General features: G+C 37.6%; 1 protein-coding gene across 1 annotated transcript in view; it reads right to left on the bottom strand.

The window, feature by feature from the left end:
- Window positions 1–22,221, bottom strand: part of EPS8L2 (EPS8 like 2) — a 1,747,011-nt gene that overhangs the window by 296,605 nt on the left and 1,428,185 nt on the right. The window contains exon 14 of the mRNA XM_044059131.1: window positions 18,752–18,914. Coding sequence (XP_043915066.1) covers window positions 18,752–18,914 — 163 coding nt within the window. The remainder of the gene's footprint in view (window positions 1–18,751; window positions 18,915–22,221) is intronic.

The raw sequence follows: 22,221 nt of genomic DNA, 5'->3' as shown, positions 1-22,221 counted from the left end.
AATGAAAATTTGTATTGATAGATGGAATAAAATATTATTAACTTTTGAAGACAGACTTCAATTAATAAAAATGGTTTTACTACCCAAGATTCTCTATGTGGCTACAGCTATTTAATAGCTTCCCGATAGATGTGTTTTCAAAGAAATTAATTCAGCTTTTTTAAAAATGTTATGGTTCCCTAAGAGAAATAGAATAGCCTTAGCACATCATATTAGACTAAGGAAACTAGGCGGATTTAACTTTCCAGATATAGAAATATATATAAAGGCATCCATATCCAAAACTATTATAGACTGGCTAAATCCCAATCATTTGGCCAGCTGGAAAGAACTACTAAGTGTCATATCAATAAATGAAATAAGTTTCTAATATTTCATAAAGCTAATAAACCTTGGTATCTAATAAGTACGTGCATGCAATATAATACAGCAAAACCTACTAAAACATATATGATTAATTACTACATTAATTAATTCAGGAAACTTATAAATGCTAATATGGACCTGAAACTTTGGATAGATCTCCTAATACCTTTCACCATAACAAGAGATTATCTTCACAAAATATATAGAAAAATAATCACTTCTTTGGAACAAAACAAACTTTTCTGTTGGATGCAATGCATAAAAGAGTTAAAAGGTTTAGATATTCAAGAGATAAAAACAACTTATAAAATCCAATCACAGGACTGGTTGACTCTACAAAGCATTTTAATGTATTCACAAAATTTATGTAGAATAACTAAAGTTCCTCTTGTAAAGCTATGCCGAAATTCATAAATCACCTATATGAAATTATATATAATGACCATAGTAAAGAAAATGGTATATCCTTCCTATATAAAGAACTAATATACTATAAAACTATACCTAAAGCTTCTTATTGGAAATATATTTTGAAAGGTCATTCACTACAACTGAAAGAAGAAATTAACGTAAATATTTTGTTATCAGTTAAATACAATTCCTATACACAATATTCAAAAATCTTTAACTGGAAATATATACACAGAGCTTTTTTAACCCAAAAGAAATTACCAAGTTCAGTTCCCCCACAAATGGAATATGTTGGAGATGTGAAAAGACACATAGAGCAGATTGGAATCCTATTTTTTATGATTGTATTAAAATCAAAACATATTGGGATGGAATTAATAAATTCTTGCAGGCTTTGTTTAATGATTACTTCATTTTATCTAAAACACTGATCCTTTTGAATGTGAATGAAGGTCCACATCTAAATAAAACAAATATGTATCTCTTATGGACAATACTTGCAATCTCAAGAAAATGTATAACTAGAAGATGGAACTCAAACATAACATCAACTGTAAAAAATTTTTATACGTTATTGAAGAGCTCAATTTTGATGGAGATGAAAATTATGGAACCAAGGACTTTTCCAAGACCATTGGTTAACAATCCATGGAAAAATATTTTGTCTTTGATTGATACTTTACAACAATGAACGGTCATCCTCTGACAAGCAGACTGTTATATTTTTGTACTATTTGTTTTCACATGCAACTATTATTGATGTCAGGCTGATGTATATATTGTATATAGTTATTTAGAATGTCACTTATAAAATGTTATGAAATTAGATATAATTTCCAGAAGAGAATCACTGGCCTCAAACAGATGCCCTATGCAGCTTGACTGAAGAAACTCCAGCTGTACACGGTTGCATACCGCCTACTCAGAGGTGATCTCTGCCTGACATACAAGGCCATGTCCAACCCAGAATTGATGGACATGTTCCACCTAAAGAAAACCTTATCCCCTCGAGCCACACACTCTAGGGATCTAAATTTGGTGGGTCGTACTTTCGCTCATTGAAAGTAGATCCATATATATATATATATATATATATATATATATATATATATATATATATATATATATATATATATATATTGATATCCGGGTATGGAAATAAGATGCATTGGAAAAGCTGGTGGTGGAATGTAGAAGCAAGAAGTTATCAAAAGAAAGACAGAATGCTTAAAGAAGTGGTAGGTAAAAAGGTTGAACAAAGCTAAGAAGGAATACTGGTTGGCTAACAGAGAATTGGAGAGAGAGCACTCACAATGGCAAAGAACAAGGAGTGTGAGTAACTGTACCAACTTCTGGAAAGTGACTTAGCAGATTGTACAAATAAACTCTGTCATGTAGATAGACGAAAACAGAAAGATAAATATTTTTATCAGACAATATTCATAGGTGATGTCAGCAATAATCTGTTCACCAGTCCAGAAGACATTAACTGTCGATGGAAGGAATACTTTCAGCAGCTTCTAAATGAAGAACATCCCAAATAAGCTGGACTGCGCCATGCGCAGCTTACAATGAATGAAGAAGTCAGCCTAGAAGAAGCACAAACACCATTAAAGAAAATGAAGTAGGAAACTAGCAAGCCAAGGAGAAATCACAGCAGACAAGAGCAAGGAGTTGGGTGAGGCAGAAGGTAAATGGCTGCCGGTGGTACTCACCTTGGTACGCAGAGAAAGGCACTTCCCAGCTTACTGGAGAAAAGAATTTTAGTACCAGTGTACAAGAACAAAGGGGGATTCATAGCTGTGGGCAGTACATATGTATCAAACTCCTGACATGCAACATTAAAGTGCTGTTGAGGGATGGACTGCAAAACTAGTGGGCAGAGTAGTTGAAATGAGCAGTTTGGATACAGATCAGGATGAAACACAAATGAGCTGATGTGTGCAGTGAGGAACAAAGAAAAAGCAGCAAAAGACAAGGAAGGAGTGCAACTGGGCATTCCAAGGTTTGAAGAAGGCATATGACAAGGTCCTAAGAAAGCTGATTTGGGCAGTCCTGTTTGAAGTCCCAGAAACATTGGCAAAATTAGTGCAGGCTATTTATAAGACCCAAATGACAGAAACAGTAACACTGTTTGGACTCAGAGGAATTCCCAGTTGGAGTGGATGTGCATCTGGGTTCAGCTTTAGCCCACTGCTGTCCATACTGGTGATGGACTACATTAGCAAAGAGGTTGCAGGGACAGCTCAGCAAAGCTGCTGCATACCAATAATATCGGATTACTAGCAGACTCTGAACAGGAACTTCAGCAAACGATAGATGAATGGAATGCAAAACTAAAGGCACATGGTATGAAACTGACTACTGACAAGATAGCTGTCACAGTAGCAAAAGGGGTAATCAGAAGAAGCTGAATACTGACATAAAGGAGAAAATAGTGGGACAGTTTAACAACTTTAAGTATCTTGGGGGATTTGAGCAGAAGTCTAAATAATGACATCAGAGCTAGAATCTGAAGTGCTTCCATCAGCTGGCACAGAGTGCTAGGGGTAGTGTATGACAGAAGAAGGCCAAAGAAGCTCAAGAGTTAGGTGTACAAAACAGTGGTGTGACCAGTGCTACAGTATGGTACAGAAACCTGGACTGTAAGGGCAGAGCAGTTAAGAAGCTAGACATGAAGTGCCTGAGATGGGTGCCATCATGTACACTGTGGGGCAGATGAACAAATGAGGACATCAGAGCAGAAGCCAAAGTAACCCCAATATCAGAGAAGGTCAAGAAGAGCAGACTACAATGGTTCACCACATGTGCAGGAAAGCAGATGATGACTTGGTGAAGAAGGTTTGACAGAAACAGGAAGATGACAAGAGAAAATAAGAATGTCCAGCCAAGAGTTAGATAAAATGCTTGACGGAAGACTTAAAAAAGTCAGGCATGATGATGGAAGAAGGTAGGAGAATTACCCTGAATCAAAAGGTGTCAATGGTTAAAGTGACAATACACCCCCATAGAGAAAAACTGAAAAAAGAGAGCTGATGATGACGTACAGGAGAAAAACAGTTATGAGTCTTTCCATTCATAAAAATCTATGCAAAACTAGTTAAAATTGCAGTCAATAAATCTTAAGTAATACACTGGGGATATGGATTGTGTGAGACATACAATACGTTTTACTGCTGGACTAGGGAAAATTGGTTCATGACTCAGGACTTTGCCACTCAAGATAAAACTCTCTTCATAAACCACATTACCAGGTATTTGATTGTTAACAACAAACTGACATCACTCACACACTATAGATATTACATACAGCCAAGCTAGAGCTTATCCCTTTGTCTATATAGACAGAGACAGATATAGACATAGATATATTAATAAATATGTAGCTATCAGTAGATAGAGAAATATATATCTATACATATCTATATCTAATCTATGTATATCTATATAGATATAGCTATATCATCTATATATATTTATATATATATATATATATATGTGTGTGTGTGTGTGTGTGTGTGTGTGTGTGTGTATATATATATATATATATATATATATATATGTATATATATATATATATATATATGGGTTTAAAAGGTCACATAAACAAACCATTCAGTACAAACTTCAAGAAAAACTCAGCCAAGTTAGAGCCTTCACTGTGTAATACCTTAAACCTTCTGTGGTGGAGGCTCATGGGCTACATGCAAATGATCCCTTGAGATCATACCAAAATCTCAAGATGCCTAAAATTCTCTTGCTCAACTAAACAAGGAACTCCAGGCCACGATCAAATCAACCAAAGCCAGACACGAGTTAAAAATAACCACCCAGGTAAAGGATAACCACAAAGCCTTCTATAATTATGTTAAAAATCTCAAAAGCGATGCTCAACACTGCAGTGCTAATAGTAAAGTATAACCAGCACTTGAACCAACAGGAAATAGTCAGTCTACTAGTGGATGTATTTAGCTCAAACACCATCCCCTCTCCCCACCAGTATTCTCAGATCACTTACTGACACATAGCCTTCCCTTCAAACCTTCAAATAACAAGTTATCAATGTGCTGTCTAAAGCCAAAAGCACTACATCTGTGAGGCCAGATAACATGCCCGGATGCTTACTATTCAGCCTGAAACATGGCTTGCCTGATTCCCTACAGAAGCCATTTAATATCATTCTCAAAACTGGAATCACGCCAGATGACAGGAGGACAGCAACAGTCATCCCCTCGCTCAAAGGTGGGGCTTTAACAGACTCAGGTAATTGCAGATGCATAAGCCTAACCCAATCTCCTCTGTAAGGATATGGAAAAGATCATTATGGAATTAATAAATAAATATGTATGCAACCTACAGACTCTTGACTCAACCCAGTTTGGATTCTTCAGGGGTTGATCCCACCTATTTAACCTGGTTGAAGTCTCCAAAAAAGGTACTGAAGCAACGGATGAGGACAAAACAGTTCACATGGCATATCTAGACCTTGCAAAGGCATCTGACACCATCTCACACTCGGGTATCATAGATAAACTCTCACAGCCAAATGTGAAAACCAGCAAAGTGAAGGATTTAGTGTATAAAGTGTAACTCGGGTTATATCACCACATAATGGAATAACAAGTCCCCAATAAGGAGAAACAGGGAGGGCATGAGACATCTGAAGGAGAAATATGGACATGGAAAAGAAAGAAAGATTTAGTATGGTACAATATTTATGTAAAGGAGAAAGCAAAACTAATCAATATAAAAAGAGCAGCATTTAGATGTAGAAAAGTTGACAATACCAAAAATAAGAAAAAATAAAAAAAGAGGAAAAGCAGAAAAGAGGATTATTAATAGAGAAGTTAAAGAAATGGAAACCAAGGCTATGGATTACCTGCAAAGTGAAGGATTTAGTGTAGAAAATCTAACTCTGGTAACATCGCATTAGAGCAATGGGTCCCCAAATTAAGGAGAAACCAGTGCAGAGGAAAACATCTGATCAATTGCCATACAAAGATACTTTGGAGCCTTCCACAAAAACACAGTATAGAAGTTCAGTTGGACTTGCACAGCAAGGGAAGGAACAGGAAACTGTAACAACTCTGACTCAGGAAGATGCACTGGAACTCTTTGTAAAATGTCCTCAGGAAATGAAGAACAAAGAATATGCCCTCAGTGTAGACAGAAATGATCTAAGAGAAGAGTTGCGTGATTTAATAGAGATGGACATACATATTAAGATCGCTGAAAGAAATAGACTACAGAGAGTAAATAAAACTGCAAAAGTTAGATGTTTGATAAAACAAAGGAACACAGTAATTAGGACTGAACATAGAGAATTATGCAATATAACAGAAGTAAATAGGATATTTACTTGGGGTTGGGGATTGATATAATGATTAAGGTGTCTTCCCCTCAGACACAAGGTACAGGGCTTGACTCTCACCTTGGAAAAAGTAGCTAAACTTAAAATAGTCTGCAAGGGCAGCTAGCCTGGTAGTTGCCTCTGAAGTGATACATACATAGGTATGGGAGGTTTGTATAATGGTTTACCTTACAGACACAAGGTGCAGGGTTTGATTTTCACATGAGGTAATTGACTAGGCCTAAAATGGCTCACAAGAGCAGTTAGACAAATACTAATCTATGAGACTATTAACCTCAATATTACTCTGCAGCTAAATTAATAACAGATAAAGTCTTACCACGAAAACAGGGCAGTAAGGAAAAGGAAGGGAAGAAATCAAATGCCATCATGGACGTATCGAATAGAGAAAATTATTAAGCAATTAAGGCAAGAAGTGTCAGTGTTAGAAGAGTACAGAAGAGGGAACAGATCAACAAAAATAGAAAGATATGATAAAAGCAATGCACAGTATCAGAACAGATCAGGATCTATCGTGTACTATCGCAAATAATAAACTAAAAATCTCAGCACAGCCAGAACAACTTAGAAGATATGCAAATAAATATAAAGGAAAAGTACAAAATAAGCAATTCATTGATGACCCAAAAATGTTTTATAGAGAACTCAGAAGCAAGGCAAAAGGAATTGAACCATCACCAAAAGAGAAACAATATACATTTTGGAGAAATATCTATGAAGATCCTGTGGAACATAACAAAGATGCTGAATGGACAGAAGTAAAAGAAGAATAAGAAATTAAAATGTACAGGACATGAAAAGAGTTGAAGTAACAGCCACAGAGATTGAAATAAACTTAAGAAACGCTCCTAATTGGAAAACCCCAGGCCTAGATGCAGTACGTAATTTCAGGATAAAAGTATTAACATCTTTACAGAAATATTTAGCCATGAGTATGAACTATTTATATGCACACCCTGAACAGACACCAACCTGGTTAACAAGAAAAACAATACTTTGACTTAAGAGCAAATCATCAAGTTATCCTAAAAACTACAGACTAATAACTTGCCTTCTGATGATGTATAAACTATACAATGGAACTGATGCCAAAAGAGTTTATAGTCATTTAGAGGAAAAACTCAATCATGGCAACAGAACAGAATGGTAACAAAAGAAAGTCATATGGAACAAAGGCTCATTTGTTGTTAAATAAAGTCATAATGGAGAACTGTAAAAATAGGAAAAATCTAAGTATGGCATGGACAAACTGCAAAAAGCCATTTGACAGTATTCCACATTTATGGATAAAAGAGTGCTTAAAATGTATAAGATATACCCTACACTGATTGATTATATTACAAGCCATGATAAATGACACATTATCATTCCATGGATAAAAATCCAAAGGGGGATATTCCAGGGTGACTCTTTCTCACCGCTGCTCTTTTGTCTTGCTCTTAACCCATTAAGCTGTCTACTTAACAGATTAAGTCATGACTACTATTTGGTCCCAGAAAACAACAAAGTGTAAAGACTTAATCTTCTTTTTGTGGATGATTTAAAACTGTATAGTCCATCATATGAGGAACTGAAAGCACAAGTGCAACTCATCAAAACTTTTTCGGATGATGTAAGAATGTCATTTGGTCTTGATAAATGTGAAAAAGCAATCTTTAAAGCAGGAAAGCTACAGCACCAAGAAAACATTAGCTTGGAACAGGAGTGTAATGTAAAAGAAATTGAGCAAGAGGGAGTGTATAAATATTTCGGAATTGATATAGGATCAAAATTAATACATGAACAAATGCAAATAAAACTTAGTAAGGAATATTTTAGAAGACTAATATTAATGCTGAAAACAGTGCAGACATCTAGGAGCAAAGTCCAAGCTATAAACCAAATTGCTCTTCCTGTCCTAACTTACAGTTTTGGAGTGACTGACTGACCCCAAAAGGTGTTGGATTGGTTGGACAGGAAAACAAGAAGGATGCTGAAATCGTATCAAATGATTTATAAAACTCAGTGTATACCAGGACTATATATTCCCCATTCTGAAGGAGGTATGGGCTTCCTCGAAACTGATTACATGTATAGATCTACAGTCATAGAACTGCACACATAACTGCTCACCTCAAAAGACCCAAACTTAGTGAAAGTTTTAAAACATGAGGAGAATAAGTCTAAGATGACTTCCCTGCTTACTTTAGCAGAAGCATAAGAAGTCAAGCGGGAATGGAAGTAAAATTAGAAGTAGGTAAAAATCAGGCAACAACTGAATGTGCCAAAAAAACAAAAGAAAGACTATAAGGTGAAGGATCAGATGAGAAGGTAAGAAACACGGAAAATGCATAAATATAGTTTCAAGTATAGAAAACTCTTGAAACAACCTCATACTGATCAGGATCAAATGCAGGAATGGTTAAGGAGACATGAACTGAAATCAAAAGATGAAAGGTTGAAAGGTTAATATTAGTGGCCCAAGATAGTGGACTGTGTAGACACTGGTTTACAAAGGCCATTGAACATGTGGGAAAACAGACAAATGTAGGTTTTGTAAAACAAAATTGAAAGCAGTCGCACATCTTGCTGCTGGTTGTGATATATTAATGGCAGAAGGAGTGTATACAGAAAGGCATAATAATGTGGTAAGGCTGTTGTATTGGGGATTGCGCAAACATTATAATATTGAAGTAGGTGAAAAACATTGGAAACATGAGCCACAAAGCATTACAGAAAAGGATAAAGTTTATATCACATGGGATCATCCATTACCAACAGTTCAAAAAAACAGATGCAAGAAAACCACATATAGTATTCCATGAAAAGAAGACAAAAGTAGCATTGATCATTGAAATTGTTACACCCAGTGACTACACTGTCTTATGTGCAGACAGAAACTAAGTCATAAAAAAAACAGGATTTGCAGGCAGAAATGAAGACAATGTGGAAGAAGGATACCCAGAAAGTTCCAACAGTAGTATGAGCAATGAGTCTTATAAAAAAGAAGAAGAAGAAAAAATAGAAGGAGGAAGCTACTACATGATAGAGCAAAATCCCAAAAAGGGAAGGCATCTCTGATCAGTATTAGCAAAAAACTACGGGCACTCATAAAATCGTCTAAGGCCAGCTTCGAGAGAAAAATTGCACAGGACACTAAGGATAATCACAAGGCTTTCTTTAGTTATGTTAGGAATCTGGGTGGGAATTCCCAGATATGCTCAGAATTAGTCCAAAATGACAAAAAATACACCGAGCTCACAGACATTGCCAACATCCTAGCTGACAGGTTCAGTGCAAACTTCTCCCCACCAAAGGGCAAATATCTATCCCAACAGAGTGCTGCCCCTGACATCTCAGATGCTCAGGTAAGAGCCGCCCTCTCCAAAGCAAAAAACACAGCATCAATGGGACCAGATGGTGTCCTGGACTGCGTCCTACATGAACTCCAAGAAGAGCTAAACCCAAACATAAAACTACTGTTCAATCTTAGCCTTACTACAGGATATGTACTCAAAGAGTGGCGTACAGCAACAGTGGTCCCTCTCCACAAAGGTGGTGCCTCAACGGATCCTGGAAACTATCGCCCCATAAGCCTGACTAGCTTGGTCTGCAAAGCTATGGAAAGGATCATCATGGACCTCATAAATAAAGATATTGGGGACCTACAGACACTGGATCCTACCCAGTTCGGCTTTGTTAAGGGCAGATCCTGCCTCTTAAACCTGGTCGATTTCTTTGAAACAGTCACCAAGGCCATTGACGAGGGGAAGGTGGTCCACACAGCCTACCTGGACCTCGCAAAAGCCTTCGATACAATACCCCACTCAAGCATTATAGATAAGCTCACCAGCTTAAATATAAACCCCTATGTCACTAGATGGGTTGCAAACTGGCTCAAGGACAGAACCCACATGGTTAGAATTGCTGGAGCCATGTCAGACTCCAAACCAGTTACAAGTGGCATCCCACAAGGCTCAGTCCTGGGACCTCTCTTGTTCGGTATATATTTCTCGGTGGTACAGGCCAACACGGAAGGACTGTGGCTGACCAAGTTCGCAGATGACTGCAAACTGGGCAACATAATCAACTCTCCAGCCGACACAAGCATCCTCCAAAAGGGCCTCATAGAAACAGACAACTGGTGCCAGAGCCATGGCCTCAAGCTAAACGCCAAAAAGTGTATAGTCATGCCCTTTGGCAAAACAAAGTGCCCACAAATTACCACATAGGTGGTAATCCATTAAGTACAGAAGACGTCATTAGGGACCTGGGGACCCAAGTTGATAGCAATCTCTCATTTGACAACCACATGGCCAAAGTGGTTAGAAAAACATTTTATATAGCCCACCTAATCATGAAGGGATTCACATCTAGATCAGGGGAGGTCATCGTGCCTGTTTACTCATCCCTCATCAGGCCCATAATTGAGTACAATGTCCCTTTTGGGATGTACCTTACCAGACACCTGCAGCAACTGGAAAGGCCCCAAAAGTACCTCACCAAGAGGATCAAAGGGCTCAAACAGATGCCATATGTTGCCCGGTTAAAGAAACTCCAGCTCTACTCAGTGGCATACCGCCTGCTCAGAGGCGATCTGTGCCTGACGTATAAAGCCATGTCCAACCCGGAATTAATGGACATGCTGCACCTCAGAAAATCCAAATCCCATCGAGCTACGCACTCGAGAGACTTGAACCTCAGCACTGAAATAAATAGGACATGTTGGAGGGACAGATTCATAACCCAGAGGCTCCCTTCACTCTGGAATAAAATCCCAGTCCAGGTTAGGCAGAGACCCACATTGACTCTCTTCAAGAGGAATCTTGATGAGTGGATGGGAGATCGTAGGTTTACCCCGGCTATCACTTCTGTGTCACTGTTAGACAGAGGCACAGTATACTAACCTCAAAAAAAGGCATAGCAAAATTAATTTAAAATGGGTGGCGAAAGCCAAACACACTCTGGCTAGGCTTATAAATGCCCTAGGGCAGATAGCCTAGTATGAACCTATGAACCTATGAACCTATAAGAATTTACAATCGTACTTAGATATGTTACTGATACATGTAACTCCATATGAATTGCAGAAGGAGTCAGTACTGGGAAAATTGCAGGTGCTGCAAGGAGAACTTCTGGCTAACACCAAAGAATAAAACAATACTAATTTCATGAACTTTAATCGTACTTTGACGTAGGAATGGGGTCCATTCCCATCATGGTATTAGAACCTCAAAAGACTTGGAGAAATTAAAAAGTGCAAACCCAAACATTAAATGTTAATCCTTATTTACCTCATTGGATAGCAAACTGGATCACAAATAGAACCCAGGAAGTTAGCTTGGGTGGCTCTACCTTTTGCAAAAGACCCATCACTATCAGTGTACTCCAGGGTTCCGTCCTTGGGCAGTTCCTCTTTGACATTTACTTTTCGGAGATCAGAACTAATGTTAAGGGATTCCTGCTGACCATGTTTGTAGGGGACTGCAAACTTTGTGCCATCATAAACACCCTACAGTATACCAATATCCTTCAAGACGGCCTGTCCCAGGCAAACAGCTGGTGTCAAAACCATGGACTAAAACTAAATGCAAAGAAGTATATAACTGCATCATCTGGCAAATACAACTACTATTGTGAATATCACATTGACAACACACTCCTGAAAACTGATCCTGAAGTTAGGGATCTGGGCATTTGTGTCAAAAATGCACTGCACTGTACTTTGATCACCACATTTCCACTGTTGTAAGCAAATCCTGTTTCATCACACAGCTGACATCTAAAGGTATCGTGTCCAGATCCAAGACATAACAGTTCCACTGCACTCAGCACTTATTAAGCCCATCATTGAGTATAATGATAGTTTCAGTCGGTACCTGTCCAAATACTTGTCACAACTGCAATGACCACAAACACTTCTAAAAGAAACTCAAGGGTTTAAATCATAAAACCACATAGACTGTCTCAAAGCCTTGTCCCTCTTCTCAGTATCCTGCAAGTCTCTAAGAGGCAGACTCTGCCTCACATACATCGCTTACACAGACCCTATTCTGTTTGACATAGTGCACATTTGCAACTGTAATAATAATATAAACATGCAATCCCTTTTGCAAAATAAAGAGAAACTGCTGGAGGGAGAGGTATGTATCACAGGGAATACAGCTTCTTTGGAATCATTTCCCCCTCCATGTAAAGCAAAGTACGTCTCTTACTCTATTCAAATATAATTTAGATAAATGGATGGGTAACTGCTAATTCACCATGGTTTAACACTCCCATCTTTGATAGACAGGGAAAACATGTAAATATCCCTACATATCTTTACTGAGCTCATTTCTGACTTACTTGTATACAAAATATAACAGCTAAAAACTACCATGGAAATATAAGGCTAGGCTTCTTAAGATCTTCACAGATCAATAGCATAGTAACTAACTATGAACCTATAAATGTTTACAAAGCTCACCGGGTAGCAACATGGGTTACAAACAGAACATACACTATCAAGGATGATTGAACACCTTTGTCTAAAAGACTTGTCATCAGTGGTATCCCCTAGAGTTCCTTGCTGGGGCCACTACTCTTGGTTAGTCTCACTACAAGGATGACCCAGACTGCTCATGACTGCAAACATGGTGCTTTGGTCAGCACACACAAAGACATCTATGTCTCCAAAGGGTCTCTTCCCTCATTAACTCATAGTGCCAGGACCATGGATGAAAGCTAAACACAAAAAGAATATATTTCTACATTCTTCAGGAAACAGGTGCACCTGTGCATCTATGACATAAATGACACCCCCCCCCAAAAACTCGATATAATCATTAGGGATCTGGGCACATATGTAGGCAATGAATTCTAATTTGTCCACTATGTTTTGACTGTTGTCACAAAAGCTGTGTATCTAGCATAGGTAACTATGAAAGGCATTTCCCCCAGGTCAAAATATGTCATTGCGTACTTTACTACTCCCTCACCAGGCCCATACTTGAATACAATGCCCACTTTTGCATGTACCTATCCAATCATATCACTCAGCTAGGAAAACATACATATTTCCTTCCAAAGAAAAGTTTGGGTATGATAGGCTAGTCAGAAGCCTACCTCTATACTCTGTTATGATTACATTGCCTGGCCTACAATACAGCAAATGACACTGTCCTACTTCATCTCTTGCATATTTATAAACATGGTGGTACCATAAACACCTATCCTAGAGACCTAACTCTACCGCAAAACATAAACACATACTACTAGTGGCATCTCTTCCAGAGAATCTCCTATGTATGTGATAGGTTTCCTCTTCTGGTCAAGTAAAGCAACATCTTAAATCTCTTCAAACATAGCCTGCATGCTTTCTTTTGCAATGGATGGGTGTTTCAGCATCTACTTCTGATTTCAAAAGAATCAGTGTAATCTGCCTCAAACTCTGGGACAAGAAAAAGATTAGCACAGCCTACCTAAAATGTCAGGCATGCCCTGTTTGAAGCCACCCATACATCACACAGAGTAGTACCCAAACGTTTACTGTGGATGCAGAATTGGGTAAACCAGCACTAAGAGCTGGTTCTCACCAAAGTTGCATCATAACATACGGCTGGCAGGAGCCTCCGTACAGAGTAAGTATGGAAACTGTTCCAATGAGAGTATGGTACTTCTGAGTTAGTAACAGTAGTTATGGAAACTGTTCCAATGAGAGTATGGTACTTCTGACTTAGTAACAGTAGTTATGGAAACTGTTCCAATGAGAGTATGGTACTTCTGAGTTAGTAACAGTAGTTATGGAAACTGTTCCAATGAGAGTATGGTACTTCTGACTTAGTAACAGTAGTTATGGAAACTGTTCCAATGAGAGTATGGTACTTCTGAGTTAGTAACAGTAGTTATGGAAACTGTTCCAATGAGAGTATGGTACTTCTGACTTAGTAACAGTAGTTATGGAAACTGTTCCAATGAGAGTATGGTACTTCTGACTTAGTAACAGTAGTTATGGAAACTGTTCCAATGAGAGTATGGTACTTCTGACTTAGTAACAGTAGTTATGGAAACTGTTCCAATGAGAGTATGGTACTTCTGACTTAGTAACAGAGATGATTTATGTTGGATTCCATGTGGTGTTTATTCCATGGCACTGGATGCCTACTTTAACTTTAACTGTTGTTACTATATTCTTGTCCTAACATCTAAGTGAGACACAGAAGCATGCTACCAGTGGTTGTGCATTCAGCAAGCAACCTTCTAGTAGCATACCTACACTACTTTTCAGTACTACTATTAATCTGTAACTGTACAGACCAATATTAGTTTGCTGTTAAATAATCAATCCAGTTTCCCTGGTCTGTATGGTATACAGTCAACCCACTACAAGTTATGGTGCTGCTATGAGTTGTCATGTCAACGCACTACTAATTATGGTACAGCTATGACTTGCCGTGTCAAGCCACTACTAGTTATGGTGCTGCTATGACTTGTTGTGTCAACCCACTACTCGTTATGGGTCAGCTATGACATGTCATCCTATGAATCACCTTTTAATGTCTTGTTACCTGCCAACCAATGCATGCCCAATTCTATTCACTAGGAATACTATCTGTATGCAGTACATGCCATTATCAGTGTAGTTATACCTTGTGACTTGCCTAACTCAGTGTACCTATCTGCTGTCTACAGGTAGCACATTTTGAAACGTGTGTTTGACACAGTTGTAGGCCTTCAGTTTTATCCATAGAGTAAGTCTATGCGTTTTAGTATTTAAATGGATCACGCTAGTTGAGACCCTAATATATATACATGTGGATGAACATTCACTGATCATACTGCAGTGGTCCTATGCAAAGTATGACCAGCTGAATGTGTATTAACAAGAAATAAAATCCCCAATGGGCACTTATCTGAGCTGTCAGCAACACGCAAATGAAATCGGACTGCAGATAGAACGTAAGAGTCAGGTTTCTGAATGGCAGCAGAAAAGTTCTGAGGATGGTACATGTGGATGCCCTTTTATGGCTGACATTGTCAAAGCAGACATGCAATGTCCCATGTATTGGCAGTAGCTTGAAACTTTTGCATATTGGCTGGACATCGGGTCATAGGGCGGAATACAACCCACATGTAAAGAATACTGCAACACTGAATGGAAGGACGTCGTGTCATTCCTTAATGTCTGCAGTGTCTTTAGATGATGTTGGTCTACATTCCACATACATAATGGAACTCATCAGCATTGAATGTTACCAAAGTGTATTGGTAGCTGATATTTTCCTGAACACATTAGGTCCTTTCTCGGCCCAGATGCACTAATTGCTAGTCAAAGGAGACACGCATTTTGTAGACCAGGGCAAAGGCAGACCTTAATTTGGTTCAACATATTTTGAGAGATCATGAATGTCATTACTGCCCAATTGTACCTACCAACAAGTCTACCATATGCATTTAGTGTGTCACTCATATTCACAAGTTAACACAAGACAGCCAGAATTTCAATTGGACATCCAAATAGAACTTGCCTCTGTAATTCCTTAAAAAAGATACATTAATTGTAATTCTACCACTACTTAATAATAATACATCTAGAAAGTGTAAACACTACACTACACATCCAGCAGAAATATCCAGCCATTCAATCCACAATCAAGACGTACATCCCAAAGGGACGTCTACATTCAGAATTCCCTGTCTAGCTTAGACAAACATTAAAGTCTTGCAACCATTTTGACTAATCAAATGTTTTCTCTTGTAGCCTCATAGATGTGATACACTAAACCCTTTATGAATCAGCAAAATTCCATTAAACATGTCCTTTAGGAAGGCTGTCAAAAATTGTCTTTTCGTGAACTAGGAACACATTCTTAACAATAGTATTACTTAATCTAATATGCCAATTTTACTTTTCTCACTCAGATTTGTTACTTTTTATTTTTTTACTTTTTCGCTATGAAGATTTGTATCATTTTGAATTCTTGTATTTTTATTTCTGTCTCAGCGTAGGGTGATTATGTGGTGTCTCTGTAAATGCCAAAGCTGTGAATGACATGAAAATCGGTTTTGCCTATAAAGGCTAATCTGCATGCTGTTGCTCAATGTTTAATATTTAAGCAACAACCCACAGCTGGGTGTTGGTAATGCTGGATTTACCCAAGGTTGGTGTGGTTTAGTCACGAGGGGGAAGCCTGAGTGACCAAACAAAGCCAACCGTGGGTAAGTCCAGAACTGCCCACATCCAGACGTGGGTTACTGCTGTTATATAATGACATTATTTAAGGGAAAAAAACATACTTTTCTTAAATAATGTCTTTGTATAATGCCTCTGTGGTGCCCTTCCATGTTTTTCTGTTGTCCTGGAGCTTTTTACGATGTACTGGCATGCGTATGGGACTTGTGTTCCCATGCTTACGCAGTACATCAGTGCTGTGCAAAGTTAGCAATGCAGAAAGGAAGATCTCCGTTGCTTTTTTTTTTTCTTAATTGAAAAGAAAAAAAGAAACTGGGAGACTTTTTACATTCAGGAGAGTCGAGACAGACAAAATAAAAGGATAATCAGGTAAGTTTCTTTAGTTTTGCAGAACGTACCTAATTATTCTTTTTTTTTGTCTTTGCTGTCTCCCTCATTCATTTGAGGTTTTCCATTTCCTTTTTTGGTCAAGAAAACGAAAGAAAAGTAAAAAAATTATGAGATATACTAATGGAAAAAGTCCGGGTGACTGGACCTTTTTCTTTTGGTATTTTCTCAGATTTACAATGGGCATGCTGGTTGGGCTGGCAAATTAGTGTGCTCGTTTTTGAATATTAATGGCCAGTCATTGTATAATTACTATTTCATACTCAGAAATTCGATATGGATTGCCATTGTACCTGCCTTATGCATGATTTGCACATATATGTTAAATTTGCATATCATTTCATTGGAATGGCTCCTAGATAACTCTAAATCATTTTATGTTGCATATTGTCTGACAGTGTAACTGTATGTTTATGATCTTCTGGAACTTTCTTCACAGGCTTCCAGTGAAAACTCAATCAGTGCTTCCTAATCAAAAATGCATACAAATAATAAAAAAGTGTTACATTTTCTATATTTTGACTTATAATTTTCTTTCAAAAAACTGCTGTATGTAGGTGCAACTTCATACGTATATGTACATACACACACGCAACACACACACACACACACACACACATATATATATATATATATATATATATATATATATATATATATATATATACATATATATATATATATATATATATATATATATATATATATATATATATATATATGGGAAAACTGGGGCATGAATGGATAGGGTTAAAAACTTTCAAGGGTCATTAGCCTAGAGCACTTCACTGGCCCTCTTTAAGAGAAATCTTGACAAGTGGATGGGCAATAGGAAGTTCATCCCGGGGATCACTTCAGTGGCCTTGCTTGATAGGGGCATTGAGAACTAACTTTGGGCGGCATGATGCCAGGGAATCTTCTTGGGCTAGGCTTATATAGGCTCCAGGGCCGTTAGCCTAGTACACACCTATGAAACTATGAACGTATGAACTAACTTCCTATGATATATATAAATATATGTGTGTGTGTGTGTGTGTGTGTGTGTGTGTGTGTGTGTGTGTGTGTGTTATTTGCTTTATCCATAACAAGACTTTACTCACATTTAAATCTTAACAACAATATATTAACCTTCAAGTTAGTTGAGCAAAGGTTTCAAAACTTTTAAATCTTTGTCTGACATTAAAATACATAAATGTTTCAAAATAAATGTTACTAAATGAACTGGAAGTCATACATTATCAAGGGTTGTTTCTAAAACTTATGAGGCACATAAGAAATTTGTAAATGCAAATAAATAATCCTAGTGCAAGGAGAAGCTTTTGCATTATGGAAATATTTACAGCACTATCTGAACACAGTATCTTACTAAACCATAATGTGGCACATTCTGTTGGCTGTAGTGAGGACTATATGCCCACTGTCTGCAGGTGCGGAAGATTCAAACCATTCTGTGGGCAAACTGGCGAGTAATACAGTGACTATATCAATTCTAATTCAGAAAGATACTTTCTCATCCTAAAAATAGTATCCCGTCAATAATTTTCACTCACTCACACAAATAGACTGATATATACATACACACAGGCATTCATTCAGACAGTGTTCACCCATCCCTTACTTTAACAAAGCTGAAAACAGTGGCAGTAGCTCTATTCTTCAGATATATTGTGGAAATGTTCTGTCATCTGTGGAACATTCTAAACCATTCCCTGCAAACTTCTATCAGAGGAAGATGGAAAATGAATAAAGCTCCGTCATGCAATGATTTGATTTTAAAAGCACAACATAATTCTTTTTAGAACAATGTCATTATGTAATAACAATAAACCAGGTAAAGCGTTGGTAATGCAGGTTTATACATGGCCAAATTTCTGAACACTGGGAACTTTGCCATACAGAAATTTCAGATGAAATGCATGAAATGTCTTTTTGAAAGACTTACGTCTGAAGTAAGCAGTTTGTACGTCTGATTTTTTTTTTTCTTTCTTTACAAATTATCAGTTTGCATTTCATTCTGGCAGTTCTCCTTCAGTATTTAAAAAAAAATCTCTGAAAAGACTTACCTCTTGTTTGGGCTGTGGGCTCATAATGTTGCCACTCGGTTCTGAAGGAAGAGGTATTTCTGCCTCCCAAGGTGCCCCTCGGAAACACTCAATGGGTGCCTCCCATCCATTTCTGAATTTTGGAAAATACAGGGGAATATTGCTGTCTTTGGGCCACTCATTTCTATTTAAAAATGAAATGCAAAGAATGTACATCATACCTAGGCATCAGAATTCTGTGCTTTGCTATGAGTTTTAAGATTTGCTTACACATCTTACTTTATGCTTAATTAATGTAAACAGCAAGTATAATTATATGTTAGAATGTTCAAGATTCTTTTGATGTTACAACACCATCTAGATTTAGTCTCCTATAAACATAAATTGTGGACACATTTATATCCAAAACTTTATATTCAATAAAAAATACAAATGTAGATCTGTACTGCACCCAGACTGTTACACATATACAAAGTGTGTGTGTGTGTGTGTGTGTGTGTGTGTGTGTGTGTGTGTGTGTGTGTGTGTGTGCGCGCATGTGTATGTGTACAGAATATGTTCTACAAAAAGAACCTTAATTTCTAGTTCTGAAATTTTACTGTAACCATATTTTAAAATAGTATAAAATCTCGTAGTTAAAATGAACAAAAGCTGGAGCTTTTGTATATAATTAACTTGTATAAATATGGAACAACTGTATTAATTAACCTCTAAATAAAAGTATGAGGAAACCTTTCTAGAACAGCTTGCTTGGGAAGGAGGTATTAGACAAGTTACTATGCGAGTCGTGTAGGATTATGCAGGACTCCCAGTACATTTATAAAGAGTTACATATGACACGTCTACAGTGGGAATGTGTCATGTGAATGAATGTAGTTTAAGTGCACACAAAAAGAGTGAGTGCAATTTGTTGAAACTACTGAAACTGGAGTTTGCTTTTTTCTCCATTGTTGTGTGACCTTGAAGTTGGTATATACATGTACGGGGGTTGTGGGTGGTGTCCCCCCACATAGGGAGTACAGTGGTGCTTGGCTACCTGCAAAAAACTACACTGTTTTTGGTTTGTTTCCATTTGCAGAAATTACCTTCAGTGACTCGACATGAATCCTCTACAGCCCATGGGAGGTACAGATTATATAGAAAAAATGAGAACTATATGCTGGGGAGAGCCACTACTTATCTGATAGCAATGGTGTGGGGAATAATAAGCTGTAAGCATCCCAATAATGAAATTCCTCCTAGTGTTACACCATTAACAATCAAAATAAATAAATAAATAATGTGTATAAATATTTTTTTCAAGCAAAAACAGAGATAACACTAAAACATTAGACTTAACTTCTTAAATGCAGAAACCAGAAAAGCTGATTTAATCACTTCTATAAAAGCAGTTGAATAGCAAAATACTTTTCCAAGAAGCATGCTGTTTTGTACTTGCTGACCTTCCAGCATTTTGTTGAACTGGGCGACAGTCCAGAAATGTGGCTACTCTGATTAAATTTGTCTGGTGGTTGACACACAGCATTAAGGTTATGAGTTCTGTGTCTGATTACCTCAGGTTCTACTTGCCTATTGTGTACTCTCAGCAAGCCATGTAACCAGACAGCCCTTTTGGGAAATGGGGATGGTCTTCTCAATGGCCATCTAGACCACATGGCTAGTAGCACCTATGAGCCTTCATAACTGAGTCCACAGACATTAAAAGATTAAACTGAAAGTTTAACATTTTGTCACTCTGTAGCTACAGTTGCACACCACATACTGTAACAAAGTTATCAAAGTATGAAATAGACTGGAGGAGAAATAAGTATGTATCAAAATAATAATGAATGTTTTATTGCAATATGATTATCTGATGTTTTTTAATTATTCCCATTCATAGTGTAATCAAAAAACACTCCAGACCTGACCTCCTTAACTTCTCTTCTCCAGTTTGCTGTACTGCTGCCACATGTTCCATTAGAATTTTCTGCAAATGCCCTAACCTTGTTCTGTACCTTAACTAGTCCATCACAGTAATGTGAAATTGGTAAATGCCTCAACAGGAACAAAGTAATTGATGAAATAATAACCTTAATTGCCATGAATTTCCTTCTAGTAGAGTATTCATTTAAATGTTTGCTTTGCAATAATGTCTGTAATTTTGTCTTCAGTTTAATCTTTAAGATATTTTCATATTAAATCTAAATAAACTGAATCAGCTTTCTCTTGCATCTCACCACATTTACCCCAAAGTTTTTGTTTCTCTGCTCCTGTAACTACTTCTTTTTCTTTGTTAAAAATTAGTCCAGAACTCTCGGCAAAATGCTGCAGCACTTTTAACTCTTGGAATGACTTCATCTACCTTTTTTTTCTGTTGGAATATGCTTACCAGCAAATAATCTAGTCTGCATGTCCTCTCTGTGTTAGTGTGGGTTTTTTCTGGATGCGCTGGTTTCCTCCCACATTCCAAAGACATGCAGCAGGCAGACTGGGCACTCTAAATTGTCTATAAGTATAAGTGCACGTGTTTGGTATGTAGGAACAACTGCAGCAGGGCTAGTTACGTTGTGTTGTGAACGCTGTCTCTAGATGATGGTCACTTAATATGTGACACCTTGAACTCATATGCAAAAATGGGAAGAATCAGTTACTAGGGAACCAAAACGTCTGAGCTTTCTTGCCTTAGAAGAGGGAAGCTAGATCCTTGTGAAATAATATCAGTAATAAAAAAATCCACACCCTGGTATAAAAATAGCAAAAAAGAGGGGGATTGCACCTACTGCAACAGTGATCCATTGAAATAGCAACTGTTATGGTAAGTTTAGTTAGACAGCTGTACTATATTTATCATTAGATTACTGTTGTAGCTGCCTAAGCCATATTGTTTGAATACCAGATCTTAGAAAGAAAGGGAGAAGGAAGAAGGATCAGAGTCCAGGGGCCTCTGGAGAATAGTCTTAGCAAAGCCTGCTCTGGACTTAGAGAAGAAACCTAGTTTGTAGTGCTTGGTAAATGTGTTTATAAATAACCAGGTTGCTGCCTTTGGTATATTTCTAGAGTCTGTACCTTTCCAAAAAGCTGCAGAAGTGGCTAGAAGCCTGGCTGAGTGGGCCCTGACTTTGCCTGGAAGTGTCTTGTTACGGCGAGAATAAAGAAAAAGCAAGAGCATGAGACAACTACTTAGAAACTATTTGTTTTGACACTGATTGTCCTGTTTTCTTACCTTCATAGCAAATAACAGTTACTCAGCAGTCCTGAACATTTTATGTTCTAACAATATAGCATCTGAGTTGCTTGTGAATATCCGGCATACATAATAGGTTCATAGGTTGGTACTTGGCTATCGGTCCTAAGGCCTATGCAAGCCTAGCCATAACAATTCCCTGGATATTTCTTCCCACAATATTTACTTCTCTGGGCCCCTGTCTAGCAGGGTGACTGACATGATCCCCGGGGTGAATTTCCTATCTCCCATCCAATCATCAAGGTTCCTTTTGAAGAAGGCCAAT

Source organism: Protopterus annectens, chromosome 17.part0 (assembly GCF_019279795.1).
Source record: "Protopterus annectens isolate FY-2018-M chromosome 17.part0, PAN1.0, whole genome shotgun sequence".
Taxonomy (NCBI): domain Eukaryota; kingdom Metazoa; phylum Chordata; order Ceratodontiformes; family Protopteridae; genus Protopterus; species Protopterus annectens.
Note: the sequence above shows the minus strand (reverse complement) of the source record. Positions and strands in the feature narration are given on the sequence as shown.